The 22,013-nt window shown below is 40.7% G+C and overlaps 1 protein-coding gene across 1 annotated transcript in view; it reads left to right on the top strand.

Annotated features, from left to right (window-relative positions):
• GRID2 (glutamate ionotropic receptor delta type subunit 2) overlaps positions 1-22,013 on the top strand; it is a 1,014,260-nt gene that overhangs the window by 898,996 nt on the left and 93,251 nt on the right. The window contains exon 14 of the mRNA XM_024197621.2: positions 12,556-12,722. Coding sequence (XP_024053389.2) covers positions 12,556-12,722 — 167 coding nt within the window. The remainder of the gene's footprint in view (positions 1-12,555; positions 12,723-22,013) is intronic.

Below are 22,013 nucleotides of genomic sequence, written 5' to 3'. Positions count from 1 at the left end.
CTAAAGGGATTTCTAGCCTGTATATGGAAACTTGGTGGACCGCTTGTATCAACGGTCAGGGAGAGAATTTATTGATTCAAATCCTAGCTAATATTGTAAGCTTAGTTTGTGTTTTGATTTATTTCTTATGGTAATCTACTTTGATCTGTTTGCTATCACTTATAATCACTTAAGTTATCTTTCTGTAGTTAATAAATCTATTTTATATTTTACTTAAAACACTGTGTGTTGTTTGAAGTGCGAAAGGGATAAATCTTGGCTCATGATCAAGGGTTAGTGCATGTCCACTTTCCTTTGTAAGATTGGCGGACTGGGTAATAAATTCATAATGGTTGGGCTTTGACCAGGGCAGGACGGTACAGCTCTGGAGTCTCAGGCTGGGGAGCGAGGAATGTTTAGGCTGTAGCCTCTCTATTGTGGGTTCATGAGTGGCTGGCCAGAGCATTCATGAACACAGCTGGGTGTGGTCTCTGCCTGGGGAGGTTGGTGTGCGTGCAAGCTTGGAGGGTTTTGCAGCCTGTCACAACATCACAGTGCAAGAGGGAACCCAGATTGGTGACACAAAGGGCTCAGCTGTACCTCAGTTCCAGGTGGCAACCTCCAGAACCCCGTCACACTGAGAGAGGCCATAGAATGATGGTTATGCATTCCTATGGTGCTTTTTACAGATCCTAAATAAAAAGAGTAGTGCCTGGAACTTTCTCATTCTCTAATTCATGAGACCAAAATTAAGATGACTTGAATTGAATTTAAGAACAAACCACAATTAACTATTGTCTATTCCTAGGGTTGACTTACAAGACTCAAATGGGAGCATAGAAGAAACCAATGGCCAAACTCATTTATGGTGTAGATCAGCACAGCCAATGGGAATTGTGCCTCCATACGTCAGGACTGAATTCTGACCTGATAATAAATTAATTAAATAAATAAATAAATAAATAAAATCAGAGTGGGGAGCTGTCTTTAGTGGCATTGTGTTTTAAATTTTCCCATCAATAAGATCGGCATTTGCTATGGTTCATCTATGCCTGGGGAAAGGCTGAGATGCTTCCACGTAGTTTCTACAGGTGACCTTTGCTAGTGTTCATTTAAAATGCTACTCACTAATATCTGTACCACTTAAATTGTCAGGTAAGAAGAAAAAGGCAGGGAGCCACTCTGAAGAAATGGTTCATAACCTTTTAAAGTAACGCATTGCAAGTGGTTTTCTGTTCCCGCTGTGCTTTTTTCCCTTCTAGTTTTTTTCCCACTGAAACTGGCATTAGTTTCAATTACCTGTGGCTCAGCTGCATGTCAGTGATCAGAGAGATCTGCTGCCTTTCAGTGCTTTGCTGTGACAACTTGAAAAGATTACTAAATACATTTTCTTTTCCAATTTAGAAATTGTGTTTTTGTTTTGTCTTTACCCTGTCAACTCTGGTTATTATATTTTTGTGACTTATAAAATATTATTAATTACAACAGCAAAATTCATATTTATTTTAGCAGCTGGAAGCCAAGCTAAAAACTGAGGGACAAATTCTGTTCTCAGTTACAGTGGTGTAAATCTGGAATAATATTCACTTCAATGCAGTTATTCCAGGTTTACATAGTGTAACTAAGAGCAATTTTGCTCTCGATGCTTGATAATCTTTTCTAAAGCAATTGGCAACAAATTTGCTATACAGTACCTCTTCTAAACCGATGAAGTAATAACTGAAACAAACACACAAGCTGCTGAAACCTGATATGACAATGTAATGAAAGATTAAATTTGTACTAGAGAGAGATGAAGTTAAGAGTTCTAACCCCCAGTCTCATTATTTAATTTCTAGCTTGGACAATTTTTAGGGATGAATCTGCTCTCTTCTATTCTATTGTACTGAAAAATAAAATCTATTAATTTTGGGTCAATCAGAATAATTTTTTTTTAATTTTCAGCAAACCAAAAAGGGAAAAAAATTGTTTCAGGTCAAACAAAATGTTTTCTTCTAGTTTTAAGCTAATTAAACTTTTTTTTTTAAATGTTTTCAACACAATTGAAGTACATTTTGAAATGAAAAGCTGTTTGGAATAAAAAAACCTTTCATTTAGAAAATGTCAGTGATTTTTTTTTTTAAATTACCGAAACAATTTGGCAAGTTTGACATGAATTGACAAAATGTTTTGGTCAACCCAAATCTGCATTTTTCTGCAAAAAAAAAAATGTTTTGGATAAAAATGTTTGTGCAGCTCTACTCATGGGTGTCATAATTTGGGTGCCTTGTGCCTGTATTCTACCCTATGGGCTGAACTCCAACACCTAAACACATCTCCCATGGTGCACCACAGTCTGCCCTCTGAGCAAGCGATGCCGTGCATCATGAGTTACAAAACAAGAGCTTTATTATGGGAGATATAGTTTGACCAGAGGCCCTGGCCCACAGGAGAAAATGGGGCAAGAAGCACCAGAACTACAACTCCCATGAAGCAAGATGGCACCAGAGGCAGATATGGTTTTAAAGCTGAGCTCACTTGGAACAAAAGGTTTTGAGTCAGTTCAATAATCTGAAACAAAACATTTCAGTTTGGGAATGACAAACATTTCATTCTGACCCAAATGGAATTTTTTTTTAAAGTTTTCATTCCAATAAAAATGTTAGTATTTCAACTTTTTATCCCAATTTGAGATGAAAACAAATGATGAAATATCAGAATTTCTTGGAGTTGGAAATACCATTTTTCACTCAATTCTAATAGACAATGACCTTGGTGAGATCCTGGGACAGGAGATGATGGAGCTTACTGTGCTTCCAATCCCTTCTACTGAAGATGCTTTCTTGTGAGGCTGCAAGATGACCAGCAAACTGCCATTTGGCAACATCTGGAAATATGGAAATTTAGAATTAAGATTCCACAAATAGCTTTAATTCTGCCCCCAACTCCTGCTACATCCCATTTTAGAGTGCAGTATCTACATGATGTGAACCAGCATTTAATCTAAGTATTTCAAGTACTCTTCCCATTGCTATCTACTCTTCTATAGCCTCCTCGTAACATGTAAGGTCATAAAATTGTTTTGGAGAATAAAGTACAGTTCCCTATGGTCTGCATCTAGTGTTTGTACAGTGGATGACTAAATGTATGGTGTGTGGATGCTCAGGTTTCAGACCACATGGACAGGAAAAATAAAATTAGCTGCATATGGTAGTGTTCTTCCTCTGTATAGCTAGTGTAGCAGAATGGTAGATACTGGACAACACATGTAGATAGTGGACTGTGAAACAATGTCATCCCTTGACTATAATGGGTATGTGAAACGTGGGGGCAAGTGACTAATCTGTGTCTTCTGTTTGTTTCTATATCTGTATTTTCTGTTGTGGTCATTGACACATTCCAAAAGGGTGAATCTGATGAGACTCTGTCTCTGGGTATGCGGTCCTTAATTAAATAGTGGCAATTCAGTTGGTGCCCTATTAGGTAAAGAAAGATCTTCTGCAGTTGGGGGTATGTGGTTTTTATTAGAAATGTATGGAAAAAACACTGTGAGTGTGTTTTTCTGAAGTAGAGGAATACACTAGTGTGTTCAGGGATTTTGTTTGAGTTCCCAGACTTCAATACATTTATTTTTCCCCAATCAATTTAACCTTAATTTAAACATTGGGCTTCAAACATTGTTTTATTTTTAAAAATGTGTACACATTTATGTAACTAGAATATTCTATTGTTTTTACAGATGTTACTGCTAATTCTATGTAGCCTGTAATGTATCTTAACATTTTTCCCCTGGACATTTATTTATGTCTTTTAAAGAAGAAATACAGCTTTTTTGCATATCCTGCATATCTCTTTTTGTAAAAACATCTTTAAAAATATTTTACAACACTCAAATGGGAAACCTTGAAGTAGATAGTTACTCTGTATTTTCTTCTGCTATGAAGACTATAATTTTCTGTAATTATAAATGTATATTAAAAATGTTAAAAGTAACATGAAGGACAAGATTATATAGTATTGAACTCAAACACTGTGCTGATGGAGCCTGTAGCCTTCTTCACTTTTATGAGTTGGCCCAAAGACGCTTAGAAATGCCACCAGTAAATATGAATCAACCTTATGCTTTACATACAGTGAAATATATAATGGATCAAATGCGTGCCTGCAGTAACTCCACTGCTTTAGATAGAGTTGCATCAGGGATAAAGTTGGTACAGTGTTTATAGTCAAGGTTTCGACAAGAGGAAAGATCTTATAATGTGTAGTGATACACAGTCTTATGGAAATAATTTTTAACACCACCGATGTGCTGATTTCCCCTGATGTATATAATGCTAAAAATATTCCCTTTTTACAGTAACTCACTTGGAATGAGTCACTAAACTGAAGAGTGGGGTCAAACATTTTGGTCCAATAATCAATCTCCTAGCTTCACTTAAAATCCAGTGTCATGCATACAAAAAATCCTTATAAAAAGACCATATATCCGGTTTTGTTTCTAATTTTGTATGGGGATCTTCATCAAATACACAAAACTTTTTTTAGCCTTTCCCTTACAACACTCGCACGAATGCTGATTATGTGTGATGTAGAAAGAAGGGATACAGTTTGTAGCGCTCAGGCTTTATATCTAGATTGACTAGAAAGCCAGGATTGCTGCTGACTGATAACATACTTCCTCCATACAAATTTTTTTCTCAACCCTCCCGGGTGCTGCATGATAGAGTGTGAACTGCATTCAGATTTGCCATCATTCTGAAATGGCATTATCTCCCCATGAAATTACAATATAACTATGTGGAAATGTAGAATTCAGGAATACAAATCTGCTGTGAGTGATACTACAAAGATCCTGTCCTTTTCCCTTGAGTTTTTGCCTTTATTTAGTCCCTGTAATTGATTATCGTTCTTTAGCTTTTTGTCATGATGTGGAGCTGGGGGGTTTGCTGTTTATCATGTGTCTCAGAGTGGAGAATTTGCAACATGCTTGTTGAAAAGCTAGAGAACCTACACTCATCTCAGTGATGAGGCTATAGGGCTTTTAATTATCATTTTGTTCTAGAATCCACTTCCTCCTTCATTCGTTGTGCCAGCCCCCACCTCCTCAACTTCCCATATAATGGGTACATAGACACATAGCATATAACTCTGTTCTCAGATCTAGATCTCATCTTCATTTTTCTTATTTTTCCTATGTTTAAAATCTCTGCATATTGAGAGAGAGAAATAACCATGAAGATATACTGTGTGAATCTGAGAAGATAATTTTGCCCTTATGCTAGGAAGCACACACTAAAAAGGGAACCAAATTCATCTAATACTGCCAGACAACTTTACAAGCAGTTGACACTCTCTTAGGGAATGCACTCCTCATTACCAGATAGATAATTGTAACTTAGAGAGAGTTCTTAAGTGAGCAAAATAAATAAATAACAATAATTGGGGAGTTGAAAGGATTGATTTAGGAGAAAAGATAAGAGCGCTACACTAACTATATCTAGCTTGGCTAAGTGACAAGCAAGATGGTGGAGACATGATTACAGCCTATAATATTTGAAAGATTTCAGCCCCAAAGAGGTAGAAAGATCATTTAGAGTGACACAAGGAGTGACTAGAAGTGATGAAAGAAAAATGAAAACAGTAGAAGATTGAAGAAGGAAGAAATAAAATATTTATGCTAAATATCAAGAAAAAATAGACCTACTCGGCTAAGGAATAGTCTCCTAAAGGAAGTAGGGAAAGTTCTATTGCTTGGGACAAATAATGCAACAAAATGTACTGTGCTGTATGGAACAATACTGTACTGGTAGGTAGATGGATGACTTCATATGTCTCCTCAGTGTCTCACTTCTGTGTCCCATAAAGAGCGGTGTCCACTGCATGTACAGCCTGGGATACTTCCAGACCCTAGACACAAATCATGAAGTCTCTGCTGGAACCCAAATTTTAATTGTGACAAGTTTTGCTAGTAGCTGAGAGTTTGGCTTGGTCCAGGGATTTTGCTATTTATTTGCATCTGTTCACTTCATCATGCTTTTTATTGACCAGAAATGTTTTTGCACTCTTTATATTTTCTCATTTTTACTATGAATGGCTTTGACAGCAAGAAACCTAAACAGGAACCTTTTTGAAGTAACTGAGTGGGGTTTTAGCCTGCTTATAAACACACAACTCTCTTTCATTCAGTATGAATCTTCAAGGGTAGATTAAGACAAAACAGGGCATGGCCTACCAAAACTTTGCCTCCAACTACCATCCCCCACCTGTCAAAATTGTTTGCCCTATGAACAGACTCTCTTCCTCCTAACTCAGCCACCTCTTCTTAATTTTCCTATTGCTAAAAATCCATCCCAATCCTCTCCAGGAATTATACCACACCTTGCCTCTTCACTTTCCCTCTCCTGGACTTCTGCTCCTCACTCTTATTTCCCTCACTCATGATCTCCCTCTGAGACGGACCCCTCATGATTCTTCGGTCTTGCATATTGTACCTGTCTGCCTTCCAGACTGGGGTGTGCTACCCCCACAGAGCCTCACTGCTGAAGAGAGTCTTGTCTTTCTTTCTTGCTCAGAATATGCCTTTAAGTACATTGGGAGTAGGCCGAGCCAGCCCACCACAGGAAGAGCTCGGGGATGGATTGGGCCGACAGCTCCCAGGCTCAGAGGGAGCCTGCAAGCTACACTATCCTTTAGGATGTAACTTCATCTTTTCCCCACTGCTCCCTGGCCCCCTTGAGATGATTTGCAACCCCAGTGGAGTCCAGAGAGAGAAATTCCTACACATCCCCAAACCCCAGGACTACAATTTCCCTGGCCTTTGTGCAGGTCATGAAGGGTGTGAAAGAGAGTTCCTTGCACCCTGTCCTCCTCCCCCTATCCTTGTATATTCATGCAAGCTCCATGGACAATCTGGTTCCCTCTCTGCTCCAAAATCTTAGTTGTTAAAAAGAAGAAAATTCCTCCAGCTCTAGAGCATTAAACAAAAATTGTTCCTCTCCAGCCTTTGTGTGTTTAGTCCAGAGAAGATTGATTATGCATGTGAAAGAATGTATACCAAATGCAAGAGCCTCTTGTGCACTACATCTCTCAAACAAAAATCTATCATGGCATGCTTCAGTAGTTTTTAATTGTAAACAGTCCTTATAAATATCATCTACATTGTCAAGCTCCGATTGAAATGATGTGATGACATGGTGTAATTTAATATGCTGATTTGGGTTTTAATCCTCTTTTGGGCTGCCTAGCCCCAGATTGCCTCTTTATGTTCTGTTTACTTTTTACTTAGCTATTATTTATTACCGTTGTCTCTGTACATCTAGTGAATTCATCTCAATTTTACAATGTGATTGCCTAGTATGATATAGAAATGCAGAATGGAACCAGGGAGAGGAGTCAGGAGAAAAATATCATGACTTCTCTGAGCCCCCAGAGAGACCAATGGGATAGCAAGTCAGTGAAGAATCTAGTAGAGCTGATAGGAAAATTTTTGACGAAACATTTAACATTGGGGAAAAAGTGAATTTGTCCAAATTGAAAGTCTTTGTGGGAAAGGGTCATTCCTAATAAATTTCCCATTTCAAAACAATTTTGAAAAGTTTCAAAATTATTTAAATGTCACATTTTGACATTTTCAAAATAAAAAAATGTTTTTGGGTCAAAATGACTTTCCATTTAATAATGTAAGGTAATTATTAGTTAAGGAAAGATTTTGACTTTTCATCCTGATTTGAATTGAGGATATTTTTCAAAATCTCAAATTCTCACAAGATAGGAAAACCATTTCCTACCTGGCTCTAGGATCTCATCTGGCGGTCTCATTGCTGGATCAGTTAGTTAAAACAACTGCTGGGCTTGCAGCTTTTGGTTGTGGTATCATCACTGGAAGGTGGCAGGGAGGGAGATGGAGGATGTGAATAATCAGAGAAAAGGCAAAGAACCCAAACTCCACAAGAGAAATAGGGAGCACAAGAACAGTCGCTAGCAAGGTCTTCACCACTAGTGTTCAAATGTGGTTTAGCATTTCTTGAACCTGAACATTAGTTCAGCATTTCTTGAACAACTCCAGTGGTAACTCATGAAAGAGTTCATGCTAGGGAAGTACTTTTACAGCTTATAGGCTGCAGCAATTGGAGGGTGACAGAATCACATGCACTTTAGAGATGACAGGTCTGTACTTGGTGTTGTATTTAACCACTCATGGAGAACATAATCACATACATTTGAGCAAGTCTGACATTCCATCCAGTTGAGGAAAGTGGTACATTGCAGGGGGACAAATTTAGCATAACATAAATTATATCCTGAGAGTATGCATGAGACTGAGGAGAATATGTGGGAAAGGAAAAGAAAGGCATTAAGCAGGAGTAAGTTCCCTGGATGGTAAAAAGATATTAAGCAGAAGTTAGTGCCCTGGATGGTTGCAGTGTAATTTTCTTTTGATGCAGTACCTCCAGTGGAGTAGTATAGATGGAACTGATAGCACCACGTGTTAAGTTTGGTTGACACTTCCTGTTATAAATCCTTGTCTTCAACTGTTTATAATTTTGACAAACTTTAACCATTTGGGATGATATTTTCCATGATGTGGTCTGCCTCGGGCTGAATGTTTTTGGAAAATTTCAGCCAAAAACATGTCAGCTATTTCCAAGAGCAAGGTTAGAGAAAAATACATTGTTTTGCCTAAGGTCAAAAATTCTAATGTTGTTTTCTTTGAAAAGCTGTAGTGCTCCTGTGCTTTGGAGCAGGGACTTCAAAATTTGGTACGGAGGTAACCTTTGTGTCAGGAATGTGTTTTGCCATCTCTGTGAGGATAGTGAACATAAATAGGGATGGGGGAGAGAGGCTGGGAGAGGAGCTGGGGTGGGGCACTGGGACTATCTGGGCAAGGAGATTTGTGGGGGATAAGGAATTAAAGGGAGGGAGGGGGAACTGGTATTGGTTGGGCAAGGAGGCTGGGAATGGGAAGAATGGAATGAGAGGAGGGGAGATGAGGACTGAGAAGAAGAGTCCAGAAGGGGAGAGTAGAACCTGGTGCAAGGAGACTGGAACTGGAATCAGAAGCGTGAGGAGTAGAGATTGGGACTGGCTAGGTGAGGAGACTGGAAAAAAGATGCAGGAATGGGGAAGAGACAGGACTGGGACAGGACCAGGTTGGAGGGGATGGGACAGAATCAGTCAAGCTTGGGGGCATGGGGATAACAGTAGGTGTCCACTACGGCAGTGGTTCTCAACCTGTTTGGGCTCAGAACCCATTTGGACTGTCACGACCAAGAGACCTCGGAGAAGCCCCCAGATCTGATGAGAGACACCCCCATAGGAGTCTGTCAGAGGGCTGGGATGGGGGCTCAGAGCTAAGATTCCAGATTCTAAAACCAAATGTGAACAGCTTGGGAACCACCCCCCGTTGGCAACTGGGGGGAGGGGTAGTGAGCCAAGTCACTCCCCCAAAATATAGTTCCTTCTTGGGAGACAGAGGGTAAAAGGTGGGAGGGATTTGGGGTGCTGGAGCTGAATTGAAGAGATCAGGGGGCATTGGGTATAGTGCGGAAGCAAATGGTGATTTGAGGGTTGCTGAGGAACAAACTGAGGGACGGAGGGGTGTGGGAGTGAAGTGGGAGACTGGGGAAAGAATATGGGGGCAGAGAGGTCGGGGGCACATGGCAAGCTGATAACTCCCAAAAAAACCACACAGACCCCACACATGATACATAGGGAGCAGAGGGTAAAGGGATGGGGGATTTGGGTTCCTGTGGAATATGTGGGGGGGCTGGGGAAAGGAGTTGGGGGCAGAAGGGGCTGGGGGTTGCAGTGGAGGAAGATCTGGGGTGCTGGGGGCCAAGATGGATGGTCTGACAGAGGGAGAGTCACACAGCTTTGGGATTGGGGATACATCGAGGGGCCCAAGCTGGGGGGTGGGACAGGGGGCATGGAAGATGGGGTGTCACTCGGCTGAGGGGCAGAGGATATGTCAGGGAACCAGTACTTACTGGGAAATGTAACACCAACCACTACCTCCCGTCTCCTCTCCTGCAAGGCTGGCTGGGTTTGGCTCCCCGCTTCAGGGATTGACCTAATGGCGGGGCTGGCCAGGCCAAATTTGTGAGAGTGGTATTGTGACTTGGTGCATGGGGTCACAGCACCACTTACTCAAATTTAGCCAGGCTGGCCCCCTGCCATCATGATGTAAGGGTGGCTGGGCCATATCTGAGTGGCACTGTGACCCCATGCAGCAGTTCGCAACTCCTGGAGCAGGGAGCTGAGTAAAGCCAGCTCTGTGATCCTTTGACACATTCTGGTGACCTAGTTTTGAGTCATGATCCAAGTGGAGAAACCCTGGATTAGAACAAAATCCCTTCCAGCCCCTGGAATGGAACCCAAAATTTCTGAGTTTCATCATTCCTCTGCTCATCAAATATCTGTGAATCCCATTGGCAAGTGCATGTCTCCTCTTTCTCTAGCACTAACCCACAGAGCAATCCTCTATCAGTTACTCCATTAAGTCAAGTGGCAAGGGCCAGTACAGTGGATCTAAAAGCTCCAAGCCTGCTAATGAACCATTTGGGTGTCAACATGATGGAATTTCTGGGACAGGGTTCAATTTGTTTTTTTTAAAGCCTAGGAGATTACCCACAAAAAGAAGGCAACCTTATGTCTGGCATTTCCTAACTTTTGAGTGTTTGACTTTATAACCTTAGTAATGATCTTTAACATAGTATGTGTGTGTAATTTAATGTAGGAAGTTGCTATAGTGGTGGATATGACGTGGGATGTATCCTCTCCTTATAGGAGTAATGCTTGTGTTTAGATACTACAGTCTTCTTTACATCCCCAAATTGTAGCAGTTTAATTTAAATCAGTTTTTTGTTGTTTTTTTTACAATTTTAATTAAACAGGTGCAAGCCCCCTTATTTTGGTCTAAATGAGAATTCTTTTAGATTAGTTAAATCTTTTCCTAATTTATTAAGGTAAACCAAAATAAACCCGGTATAAACCAAAATAAGAGTATCCACGCAGCTTTAAGTTCAACTGCTGCTACGTTCTTGTGTACGCAGGCACTAGGATCAATTCATGATATGGACCCAGCTGAGGAGTGAGACAGAATGTATGTTCCTCTCTAGGTAAAGCTAATTATATTACATGTGCCAGTGCCATTTATGTCTTGGACAAATGGGCCACCTAGTATTAATAGTGCTGCTGCTGTGAGGAGTGATATGTCCTGGCAGATTAACAAAGGTTTTGGATGGCAATTACAATTGCAGATTCAGTCACAATTGTGGCGATTCACATCTGCTGGCCCAAGTGCTTCACACAGACAACAAAAGTGCATAAAGTAATGCCAGAAACACCAGGGCTAGTCAACGATACTTCCGAGAGCTCCATCACCCTGGATGATAAAATAATCTTCAGAAAAACAATCATTTAATTGTTTGGCTAAAACTCTGAGCAAGAAAGCTATGTTAACGCAGCTGCAATCACTAGTAAAATAGGCTGCATGAACTGCCCATGTAAGATTTACCTACAACCTAGCAGATTCGACAGCAGGGTGGGCAAGGCACATAATTTTTCATTAGTATAACTTAAGGAAGAAATCTTTCCATTAGTGTGGTCTAAGTGGAGCTTTCATTGGAATGGTATTGTGATATGCCAGTCATGGTCAGTCTTGACAATGAAACACAGAGCTGCTACTGTGTTTTTGTTTCATTTTTTAATGCAGGGGAAATATATCTGTATAGCAATGCTTCTCTTTAAAAGAGTCTTGTTTCAGATCACTGAAGCAAATTTTCTATCTAGATACTTATCTAGTTCCAATCACCATAGCCTCTGAGCACCTCACAAATATTAATAAATTTATTCTCATGGTATCCTTCTGAAGCAGGGAATTACCATTTTACAGATATGGAATTAAGACAGAGATAAATAGCCAGATTTTCAAAAGTGCTCAGTACCCTGCAGCTCCCTTTGAGCACTTTTGAAAATCTGGCCACTCCATGTTGGTGCCTAAATGAGAGTAGTGCTTTTTTGAAGATCCGTTACCAAGTGACATGTCCAAGGTCATACATGGAATCAGTGGCAGAGCTGAGAATTGATGACAGTTCTCCTCAGTCTCAATCCATTGCCTTCACCATAAAATGATCCTTTCACCAGGACCAGAGGGTTGGTCAGAAGTGTGAAGGGAGTAAAATAGGAACTACATTGATTCTCTCTCACCCACACATATCTACACTGTGTGAATTTAGCACAGGTGAAAGGTGCCCAATTGATAGCCCGGGGGACTGAAGTCCTCCATTTATACACTGAACAGGAAGAGTATAAGCTTATCCCAAATTCTCCACCCGCATGCCTCATCCCTGAGGGCAAATTGTTTTCAGTTCACATTCAGTTCCTAGCATGCCTGCTGCATCTACAAACAAAAGCATCAACCCGCATCAGCTGTGGCAGTGGTTTGGGGGATATAGACACGTAACTGCTGGGAACTGGACTGAAACCCCAACATTTTTTTAATCACACAGCCTTCAGATGGTAACAAGTTTTGGTCACAACTGCCTTGTTTTGAAGTTGACAAGCTGCAGCCTTAAGCTCTTCTTCTATTTGCTACAGGTGAAATATGGGAACTACGCCTTTGTGTGGGATGCAGCAGTTCTGGAATACGTGGCCATCAATGACCCAGACTGCTCCTTTTACACAGTTGGGAACACTGTCGCAGACAGGGGATATGGAATTGCACTCCAGCATGGCAGCCCCTACAGAGACGTCTTCTCGCAAAGGTAAGATTCAGGAGAGGATGGAATAGGGATTAAGGGAAGATGTCTCTCGGTTCTGGAACCATTTCTAGTTGCATTTTCTTTGGGAGAAAAACTTCCTGTTATTGCTGCTGTTCACTCCTTGACTTTGTACATATGCATTCACTTACTTGGGAATGTACGTAAAAACAGAAAAATGCCCTGCCTAGCAAAAAGAAAGGAATGAAAAAAGACACTGGTGTCGCCTGGCCTTACATCATCAAACATATTGAAGCCGGTGACTGCCAATTGCATATTCTGGTATTTTATGCTGAATTATTCATTCCTCTAGCAGTCTCATTAAAATATTAGTTTTGCTTTAGTTGCTCTCACCCCCTCCTGAGAAACATCAGAGAGTTGCACTGAACTTTATTGGCAGCAAAAAATGATTTGTGGAACCTCTGTTATGTGGATAGCAGGGTCCCACACTCAGTGCTTTTGAGAAGATGTCCCCTCCCCCAAAAAAGTTACAAGCCTTTTCTAAGGAGAGAAAATCGTGTAAGAAAGTTCTGAGGTTTTTCCAAAGCGTACTCAACCTTTTGGAATTGCAAATGTGACATCTCTAGTGAGATTCTTGGTACCTGTTGCTTTTGGTCAGACCAGAAATACCAACAGAATTGTCTTTATTGTGCTTTCTCAGCATTCAGTATTAACTCAAAATTGCAGATGCACGTAAAATGGAAAAAAACCCAACAATAACAAACAAACATACTTTTATAAACCACAGGAAAGCTTTATTTTGTATCCAGTTTGAATTTTGGATGAAGGTCTGGGTGAATTATATGGTTCCTATTTATTCCAAACCTTTTCTCCCAACCCTATTGCTAAGTATTTGCGCTTAAGGCAAATGACAAAATTTCACACTTGCTTTGTTGGAATTTCTTCTGTGTGGCTGTCATATTGGATATCCTTCATTATGTCATATGAATATGTTTCATTCAGGCTTGTGCCCCTTGTGTTCACTTTCTTTGAATATTCAGACTATTCAGATACTGGCACAGATATCTGCAGAAAGCAAATGTCAGAGTTTTGATATTGAATATTCACAGGACTGAATTTTAAATTCTCCTGTCCAGGTAATTGTGCCAGAATTGTGCTTGTGCATTTGTAATCACAGGGAAAAGAAACAACCAGAAATAATGCTATGTGACTTATCTGACAACTAAGCAGCACAATTTGATTTTTAAATGTTTGCATTCACTTAATAGAGTATATTAAAAAAGATGGTTGAATTATTTCAAGTAATATGTGAATTCAAGGAAATCATTATCTGCTCATAGATGTTCTATGAGCAGAAAGGGACTAATATTCAGTTAATATATTACTGATTGGGAACTATTTGCCTGACTTGTGCTCTGAGATAAACTTTAACAAAAATCTAAAAGTTTACAGAAGTGATGAAGAAGTTAAATGCATTGAGCTATATATTTGATTGTGTGTGTGTGTGTATATATATATATATATTGCTTGCTTATTTTGCATAGTGTATATCAAGCGAACAATGCTAGAGTCCTAGATATTTTCTGCTGAGCTTACATGGACATGTTCACTGAAAGTTTCAATATTTTTGACAAGCAACTCCCTATAATGTAAATATATAAAACATTATAGGGAGTTGCTTGTCAAAAATATTGAAACTTTCAGTGAACATGTCCATGTAAGCTCAGCAGAAAATATCTAGGACTCTAGCATTGATGTACACTATGCAAAATAAGCAAGCATAAATCCTTCCTATAATCTTTCTAAGGAATGTTCCCAGCCATCTAAGCTCTGGAACAGCTACATAGAGAGGGGAGAGTGATGTGATCAGGTATCTTTCGGGGTCTTAAGTCATCTTGTTCTGAGCATTAGCCACATGAGTTTGATTTTAAGAAATGGAAACAGAGAGAAGCAGGAGACCAAGGATGAAACCCTGGTCCCATTGAAGTCACTAGGAATTTTGCCCAGTCCTGTACATGAAGGTTTAGATATCTTCAGATCAAGGGTGATATATATGTGCAAAATAATAGTAGTATTTTCATTTTATTAATAGTAACTATAATTTTGTTACTGATACAATAATAGCATCTGCAAGCAGGGATATACTTGCGAGGCATATTAGTCCCCACGGTATTAGACATGATCACCACTAGAGTTAAGAAAAAAAATCCCCCCGTGGTACAGTATTGAACAAATAGGGAGGTTTGGTTATGCCGTCATCTGAAGCATTGACATTCACTGTGCAGGTCTGACAGTTCTAAGTAAAGTACAGTTTTATTTTGTCTCAGAATCACAGCATTTCAGTATATTATTTTTGAAGGCATATGTAAGCAGAAAGAAGCGTAAAAACTTGCATTTATGTAGCACCTTTTATCTGAGGATATTTGAAGCACTGTATAAATAATAGCATTCCTCTGAGAAAATAAAGGAATTTTTCCCTTAATACATGGGTAAATTGTGGCACAGAGGGAGTTAATGACTTTCCTAAGGTCACAATTTGTCAGTGGCAGAGTCAGGAATATAGAACCCAGCATTCTTGATTTTCAGTCCTCTGCTCTAACACAGCATGGGAGAGTAGGTGGATGGATAATTTATGAGATCTCTAGAGTCTGGGGAGTCTGAACTGGTATTATGCAATTTTAGCACTAATGAGCAAAGAACTGATTATATCATCAGGACTGATGACTGACCAGAAGGGACATGACCCCATGCACCTAGGTGGGCCAGAATGCGCCTGTCAGGGCAGTGCTGGTGAACAATTTAGAGAGTTCGATTATGTGTACACTGAAAACCTATGTGACCTCCCTTTAAATAACTTTCTATTTCTTTGTTATGAGATTCTGTGAGAGGGAAGCTGCCCCTCTAGGAGTCAAGGGCTCAGCCTACCTCTGACAGGCTCCACAAGTGGGAATAAGGCAGCTCAGGTTCACCTCTGAGTAGTTAACTCACTGAGTAACTGGGAGGCATTTAATTAGGCAGGGGAGGCCCTGTGCATGACTAAAGGCTACTGCTGTGTGAGGGTGAACTCTTGCGGAGAAAGGAAGCTGCCAGAGAGATTGCAGAGAGGAGACTCCTCCAGCAGATAGGAGAAGCTGTCAGAGAAGCCACCACTTGAAAGAAGGAGAAGCAGGGCAGGGGAAGCCTACAGAAGAGAAGAGGTAGGAAGTAGCTCAGAGAGCAGCATGAGACTGAGAAGGATTGGTTTTGATTGTTCCAAACAAGGGCCCTGAGTTGGAACCCAGTGGAGTGGGTGTGGGGCTGGGTCCCCATACCTACTCCCACCAAGAACTCTGGAGACAAATTATTTAAACTCAGGAGACCTAGGGTTCTCTAGCTCCCTGAAGGGGGCAGAGGTGATTACTAACCTGACCAGAGGGCTGGGTCACAACAGGGACTTGACAAACACAGAATTGAAAGTGGCAGCATAAAGGGGAACAGAGTAAAGTGGTGTAATTCCCCATCCTGCCACAAGGGATCACTAACAGACAGAGGACCCATATTAGACCCTCTTATATTCCATTGTTAATTACTTCTGTCAATTTAAATGTAAGCATTTGAACCTGGGGAACAGTACTTAAGAATAGTAAAGCTAATTGATAGCAGGTCTAAGGCATTTCTCATTTAGAGCTGCCAACACTTCATCTCCAAATCTTTCAAACAACATAAAATTCTCTGATGTAACTTCCTGTAATAGTTGAGCCTGATGTGTGGTCCCATCGTATTATTGTGTCTTGTCTCAAATGGTTTGATTGAGACCAAAAGAATCTTGGGACAGCCCCCAACCAAGAACACAGTGACAATGGAACTGCTGTGTGGACACATTCATATCAGGTTAAGGCTTGGTCTACACATACAGATGCAGCAGTTTAACTAACGGTGTGACTTTTAAGTTGATTTAGTTAAATAGGTGCAAAATTCTATGTGAATGTACTTACGTCCGTTTAGTTTATTGTTCATAAATTTACAGGCACAAGCTAACCTCATGTAATTAGTTTTAAACTGATATAAGTGTGTCCACACATAAGTTTGCCCTAATTTAACTAAATCAGTTTAAAATAACACCATTGCAAGTCTGTGTATAGACAAGGCCTAGCAGAGGATACAGTAATTAAACACACATTCTGAAACCTTCGTATCAAAAGCCTCTCTAACTACTTTTTTTTAACTAACAGGTTTAAAAAAAGCAAGAGTAAAACAAAATATTAGATTTTCTTTTGAAATTCTGCAGATTTAAGCATTTGGGGCTAAAAAAATCATTTGGCTTTCAGCGCAGTGTAGAAATTGCAAACAGTAAATGAGAAAAGTAGTTCTGCTCTACGTGGAATATCAAAATGTCTTCAAATAAGCATTTTTGTGGTATTATTTATTAAGATAAAAGGGTAAAAACTGGAAGCTTTAGAAAAAGAAGCAACTGGTCTTTGAATCTATGTATAGGCTTTGTTCTAAGCTGAAACAAAGTAAGGCTTCTAAAAATTTAATGAGACTGTTTTTTAGCAGTATTCACATATGAAGGGAACCACTCAGGGTCTCAGATAGACATTGTAACCACTGTCTGTATAATTGTATCTTTGAAACCAGTTGCTTCCACTCCATCTAGAATTCGGATACAATATAATTGTATCAAAATAATAGTGAAATCTTTCTAGGAAAGATTTGAATAATGGACCTTTCAACTTGTCTCAATGACTTCATAATCACTTGGCAGATTTTGACAAATACACCTGTCCATGCCATTAAACAACAAATCAACGTGCTCAGGTAGGTTAGAATACGCCCCCCCCCCCTTTTTTTTTTTCCATTAATACATGACCTTCTTTTCACTAGCAGCCCTGTGGGCAGCACACTAGAGTTATTTTTTTAAAGTAATGACAGGGGCTTTAATACTGCGAACTACTGAATGCTACAGGAAAAGTTCCAGGAGGATGTGTCCCTTGGTTCAGTAGGAACTGTGTGCTGACATGCAACGTGACACCTATTAAGAACTCTCCTCAATCCTGAGCCTTAAATCCTCCACTGCGCTCCTGGGAGGTATAAAAATAATTGTAAATTCTATCAGGATATGTCATAGAAGTCTATATTTCCCATGGTGCTACAGCAGTTGCTCAGTTCTGAGCATGTGGTGTCTATTGTAGGTCAAGAATAAGGCAACAGCTAAACGTTCTGTTCTCATTCACATCTCCACTTTTCCTATTACACTCAGATTTTTCAGTTCTATGTTAGGATCCAAACCATAGATGTTGTTAGAGAGAGAAAAGGTAAATTTTTTATAAGCTTCAGAGGCCTGATTTTCACTGAGGTAATTGGGAGCTGTTAGTGCTCAATACCTCTGAAAATCAAGTGTTAGAGGGCTTTTCCTTCACCCCCTCCCCCGGTTCTAGTCACACAGACAGAAAGCAGAAGACCAAAAGTCCAAAGTGCAGGTAACGCAATGTTTATTGGGGTTAGTTCCAAGCAAGCATATCCATAGCGCTACACGACGGCAGAGTCTGTGTCCCAATGATCTGTTCCCAGCTCTGACGCCACAGAGCATTGCCTCTGTCCACATTCCCACCTCCTCCTCCTTAGCAGGCCCAAATATACCTGTAGTGCATGCCCCTAGTCACACGCCTTACAACTTATGGTTATGTTCCGTTTTGGAGGGTTGTGAGTCTGACGTCTTTGTCCCACCTCTTTTGTATTCCATGGGAGGGGTAAAGGGTGAGGTTATGCTCTGGTCAAGGCCAGGCTTTTCTTTGGCTTTTAATGTTTTTCTGCCTTTTCCCCCATCCCCCTCCTAACTTGTTGCTTGACCTTGGCTTGAGAGAAGAGCAAGGCCTTCCAGTCTATGCTCATATATTACACCCACACTATACCCTGTAACACTTTAGCAGTGCTCTGTTTCTTATCTCTTTCTCATTGTACTAACAAACCCATCTGGCTGGGCAGAAGCAACACACAGTGTTGTTATCGATTGTTCTTCACACATATTAGTAAGGATTTAAGAGTATCAAAAGTCAAACCCAAAATTCTATCTCAGGCTGACAAACAAGACTGTATACTAACATCAAGCCACAATTGTTTTGTATTTTTCATACACAATAAGCAACTATGTTCCTATTTGTTTAAACAAATTTACTTTGAGATGAAGGGAAACAATGTAAGAACAAAGGTAAAGTCACCATCAGAAAGCACAGTGTGTCACTCCTCTGTAGCATGCAGGGTCAGCTGTGCCTTGCAGAATGGCAGCTGCCTCAGCAAACTTCTGGACACTTAAAGTTGTACACACAGAAAACAAGATCATAACAATTGCATGTATTATACTCATGACTTCAGAGGAGAAGTTCTTGGCACATGGAGCTTCAGTATTGCTACTTTGGAAACCTAACATACAGCTTACCAGAAATGATGAAAAGTCATGATGAATTAGTGGCTCAGAAGGTGAACACAGTTCCCTTTTTTTACAATTATAAGCAAAAGAAATAGAGACGGGTAGTGATTTTCCTGGTGCCAGCTTCAAAGCTTTGCTTCATGTACCTCATTCATCATGCTTTCAAGAATCCAAATTTCAGATTCATAGGAGAGAACCAGGTCTGGTGTAGCTTTTGGCTGTGCTCACAGCAGCTGGCTCTCTCTTCTGTCATTTTTATCACTTCAGTAAACCCACAGGTCCCAGAAAGTCTCTGCCCTGTCATGGGTAGAGATGTGTTATGTAGGAAGCCTTTAAGATAAACTCCAGTTAAAGTCTCCACCTCTGAAAATGTCACCCTCTCTCCATGCTGCTCCAGCAGACCACTGACCCTAGATGAAAAGGAGGGTTGCTATATTCTGTATACCTAGTCTGTGTGTCAGTGAATCTAGGCCAGTGGCCCAGGACCAAAAGTGGAACTATGAGAAGAGCTTATAGTCTCATCCCAATAGAATACCTTACCTGCAAAAAACTATCATTGTGCCCTTTTCAGCCCCACCTCAAGCAATCCTTTCTCCTCCTCCCACCTCTCCACATAAGTGTCCTCCTCCTCTTCCTTACAGAGAACCTCTGACCTGCAAGTTTACAATACAGCCTTACAAGTTAAACCAATACTCCCCATAGTAGCATATCACCAAAAATAATAACCTCCCCATAATAATTATTATTATGAAGACAGACCCTCACTATCCTAGGGAGGCTTTGTCTCGCCACATCCCACCCCACTGCATGCCCAAGGTGGAATGCCCCAGGGAGTTCTACGCTGTCTAGAAAGGAGTTGCCTGGCTTATTATCTATCTGCACCTCCTCTGCTGCGTGCAGCTGGTGATGGTGGTACAGCAAAGCATGCTTTTCTTACAGTTGCCCTGCAGGGGTTAAATTAAGCTAAGAAGGGGGCCAGTTAACACGACAGGCCACAGCTGAGGGGTATCAGGTGGCTTCAGTAATCCCCTGAGTGAATAATGAGGAAGCCCAGCTGAGGAGGAAGGGACTGGGCTGGGTATATAAAGACAGGAAGTTGGTAGTAGAGGGGGGCTACAGGGAAGTAGTTAGCAGCTGCTCCCTGAGTGATGGGAGGTGTTTTGTGGGGTTACAGAGCAAAGGTAACTCCCTTAGAGAAGGAAGTTTTGGGGCTGGCAAACCTGCAGAAGTGGGGGAGCCAGAAAATTAGGAAAGGCTCAGGGAAGAGGCAGATCCAGAATGGAACAGACCTTGGCTGCTGATGAGGGTCTCTGAGCTGGAACCTGAATTAGAGGGTGGGCCCAGGTTCCTCTACTAGCCACTGGGGAAGTGGACCAGCTGGGCAGTGGATGCGAAGAGGGCCTGAGCCCATTTGTAAGAAGAGACTTTACTACTCTGGAAGGGAGGACATATGTGACTTAGCCAGAGGGCTAAGCCATGAACACAGGGCATCTTGCCTCGCTGAGAGCCAGGAAGAGAAGGCAGAGCCTGTGGCGAGAGGTGGAAAGGAGGTGGTGAACCTGGAATCAGCTAATCCCTAGAATGACCAGGAGGAGGTGCACTAGCAGTGAGCAGATTCCCTGACAAGGGGTTAGGAAACTAACTGTATTGGTTCTGCCTACACTGCTCCCTGTTGGATGGTACTGGTACTTATGGGGCTTAAGTTAGATATATAATAAAGGTTGAAATAAATTGAAACGCAAATAGAAACACGGCTGAAAGTCTAATGCAGCTTTTTGCTTTATTATTAATTGGTGGAGGAAAGGTTAAAAGATTTTGATGCAGCTCAGCTGCAGATGGCGCATGATGAGACAGTCTTGGGGAAAGGCACTGGAGCTTTCTTAATACAGTGTGCCATTTCAAGGAAGCTGGTCACAGATAAATCACAAAACAACTACACAGTTCAGCATGATTGGCAGTTTTAGTTCAATAGATGCCCCAGGCTAGAATGTCAGAGGGATTCTGCAGGTTGGAACTTAGGTGCAATGGAAGAGCCATGTATGAAAGCTTGTATATCCCCTGCCTACACTGAGCATGGTCCAAGTTAGTGCAGTAATCCCTCGTCTTCATGATGAGCACTTCATTTACAGTTATAAAAAGAAAAACTGGTTATGCAAATTGAATCCCCACTGATTGTGTAAGCCACTGCAAAGAAGCACTCTATTCTGTATGTGTTAAAGGTGATGGTATAAATTACCTACTAAACTATTTCTTACTAATTAGCCTCCCCCTTTTTTTTTTTTTTTTTTTTTTTTTTTTTTTTTTTTTTTTGCCTTAAGCAACTGAGTTTTGACATGTAAAGGGCCAATTTTTGCCCTCAAATGTACATGCAGTTTCCACGGGGAAATCCAAGGTTGTGAAAATACTACATTGCATTCCTCACATTATAATGTTATATTGGCGGAGTTTATATATCCATCACTTAAAAGTGCTCAGTTGTAAATTCAAATAACAGTAAAACTAAAATATATTCCAGCATGTTGCTACCCTCAGTGATCTTTTCTCGTTTTGTATTTCTTACTGGTACAGAAGGTGGATTTCGGGTCGCTTAGAACCAAACTTTCCTGTAACAGACAGGCAGTGTTTGTTTGAAACACACGTTGATGCTGATCGGAGCGGGGTAATGAGGGTTCTGCCAACTCAGTGAAGCAGATGAGCAGGATATAAGAGACATGGGACTTGCTCTTTGGGAGGGGATAGAGAGGATCTGGAGTATAGACTGAGCAGTCCTGAAGAAGGAACATAAGGAGCAGGCAAACCTGGGGAGAAAGCTTGAACTAAACTTGTATTATTGTTAATCCCTATTCAGAGGATGAAATCCAGGAAAGGGGGTGAGGGTTTTTTTAGTTGAGGTAGTGTGGGAATCTTGTGTGCAACAAGTTGAGGGAGGT

The sequence above is a fragment of the Terrapene carolina genome, unplaced genomic scaffold (genome assembly GCF_002925995.2).
Source record: "Terrapene carolina triunguis isolate 2854851 unplaced genomic scaffold, T_m_triunguis-2.0 Scaffold789, whole genome shotgun sequence".
Classification (NCBI taxonomy): Eukaryota; Metazoa; Chordata; order Testudines; family Emydidae; genus Terrapene; species Terrapene triunguis.
The sequence above is the reverse complement of the archived record's forward strand: the minus strand, read 5'-3'. Positions and strand labels throughout refer to the sequence as shown.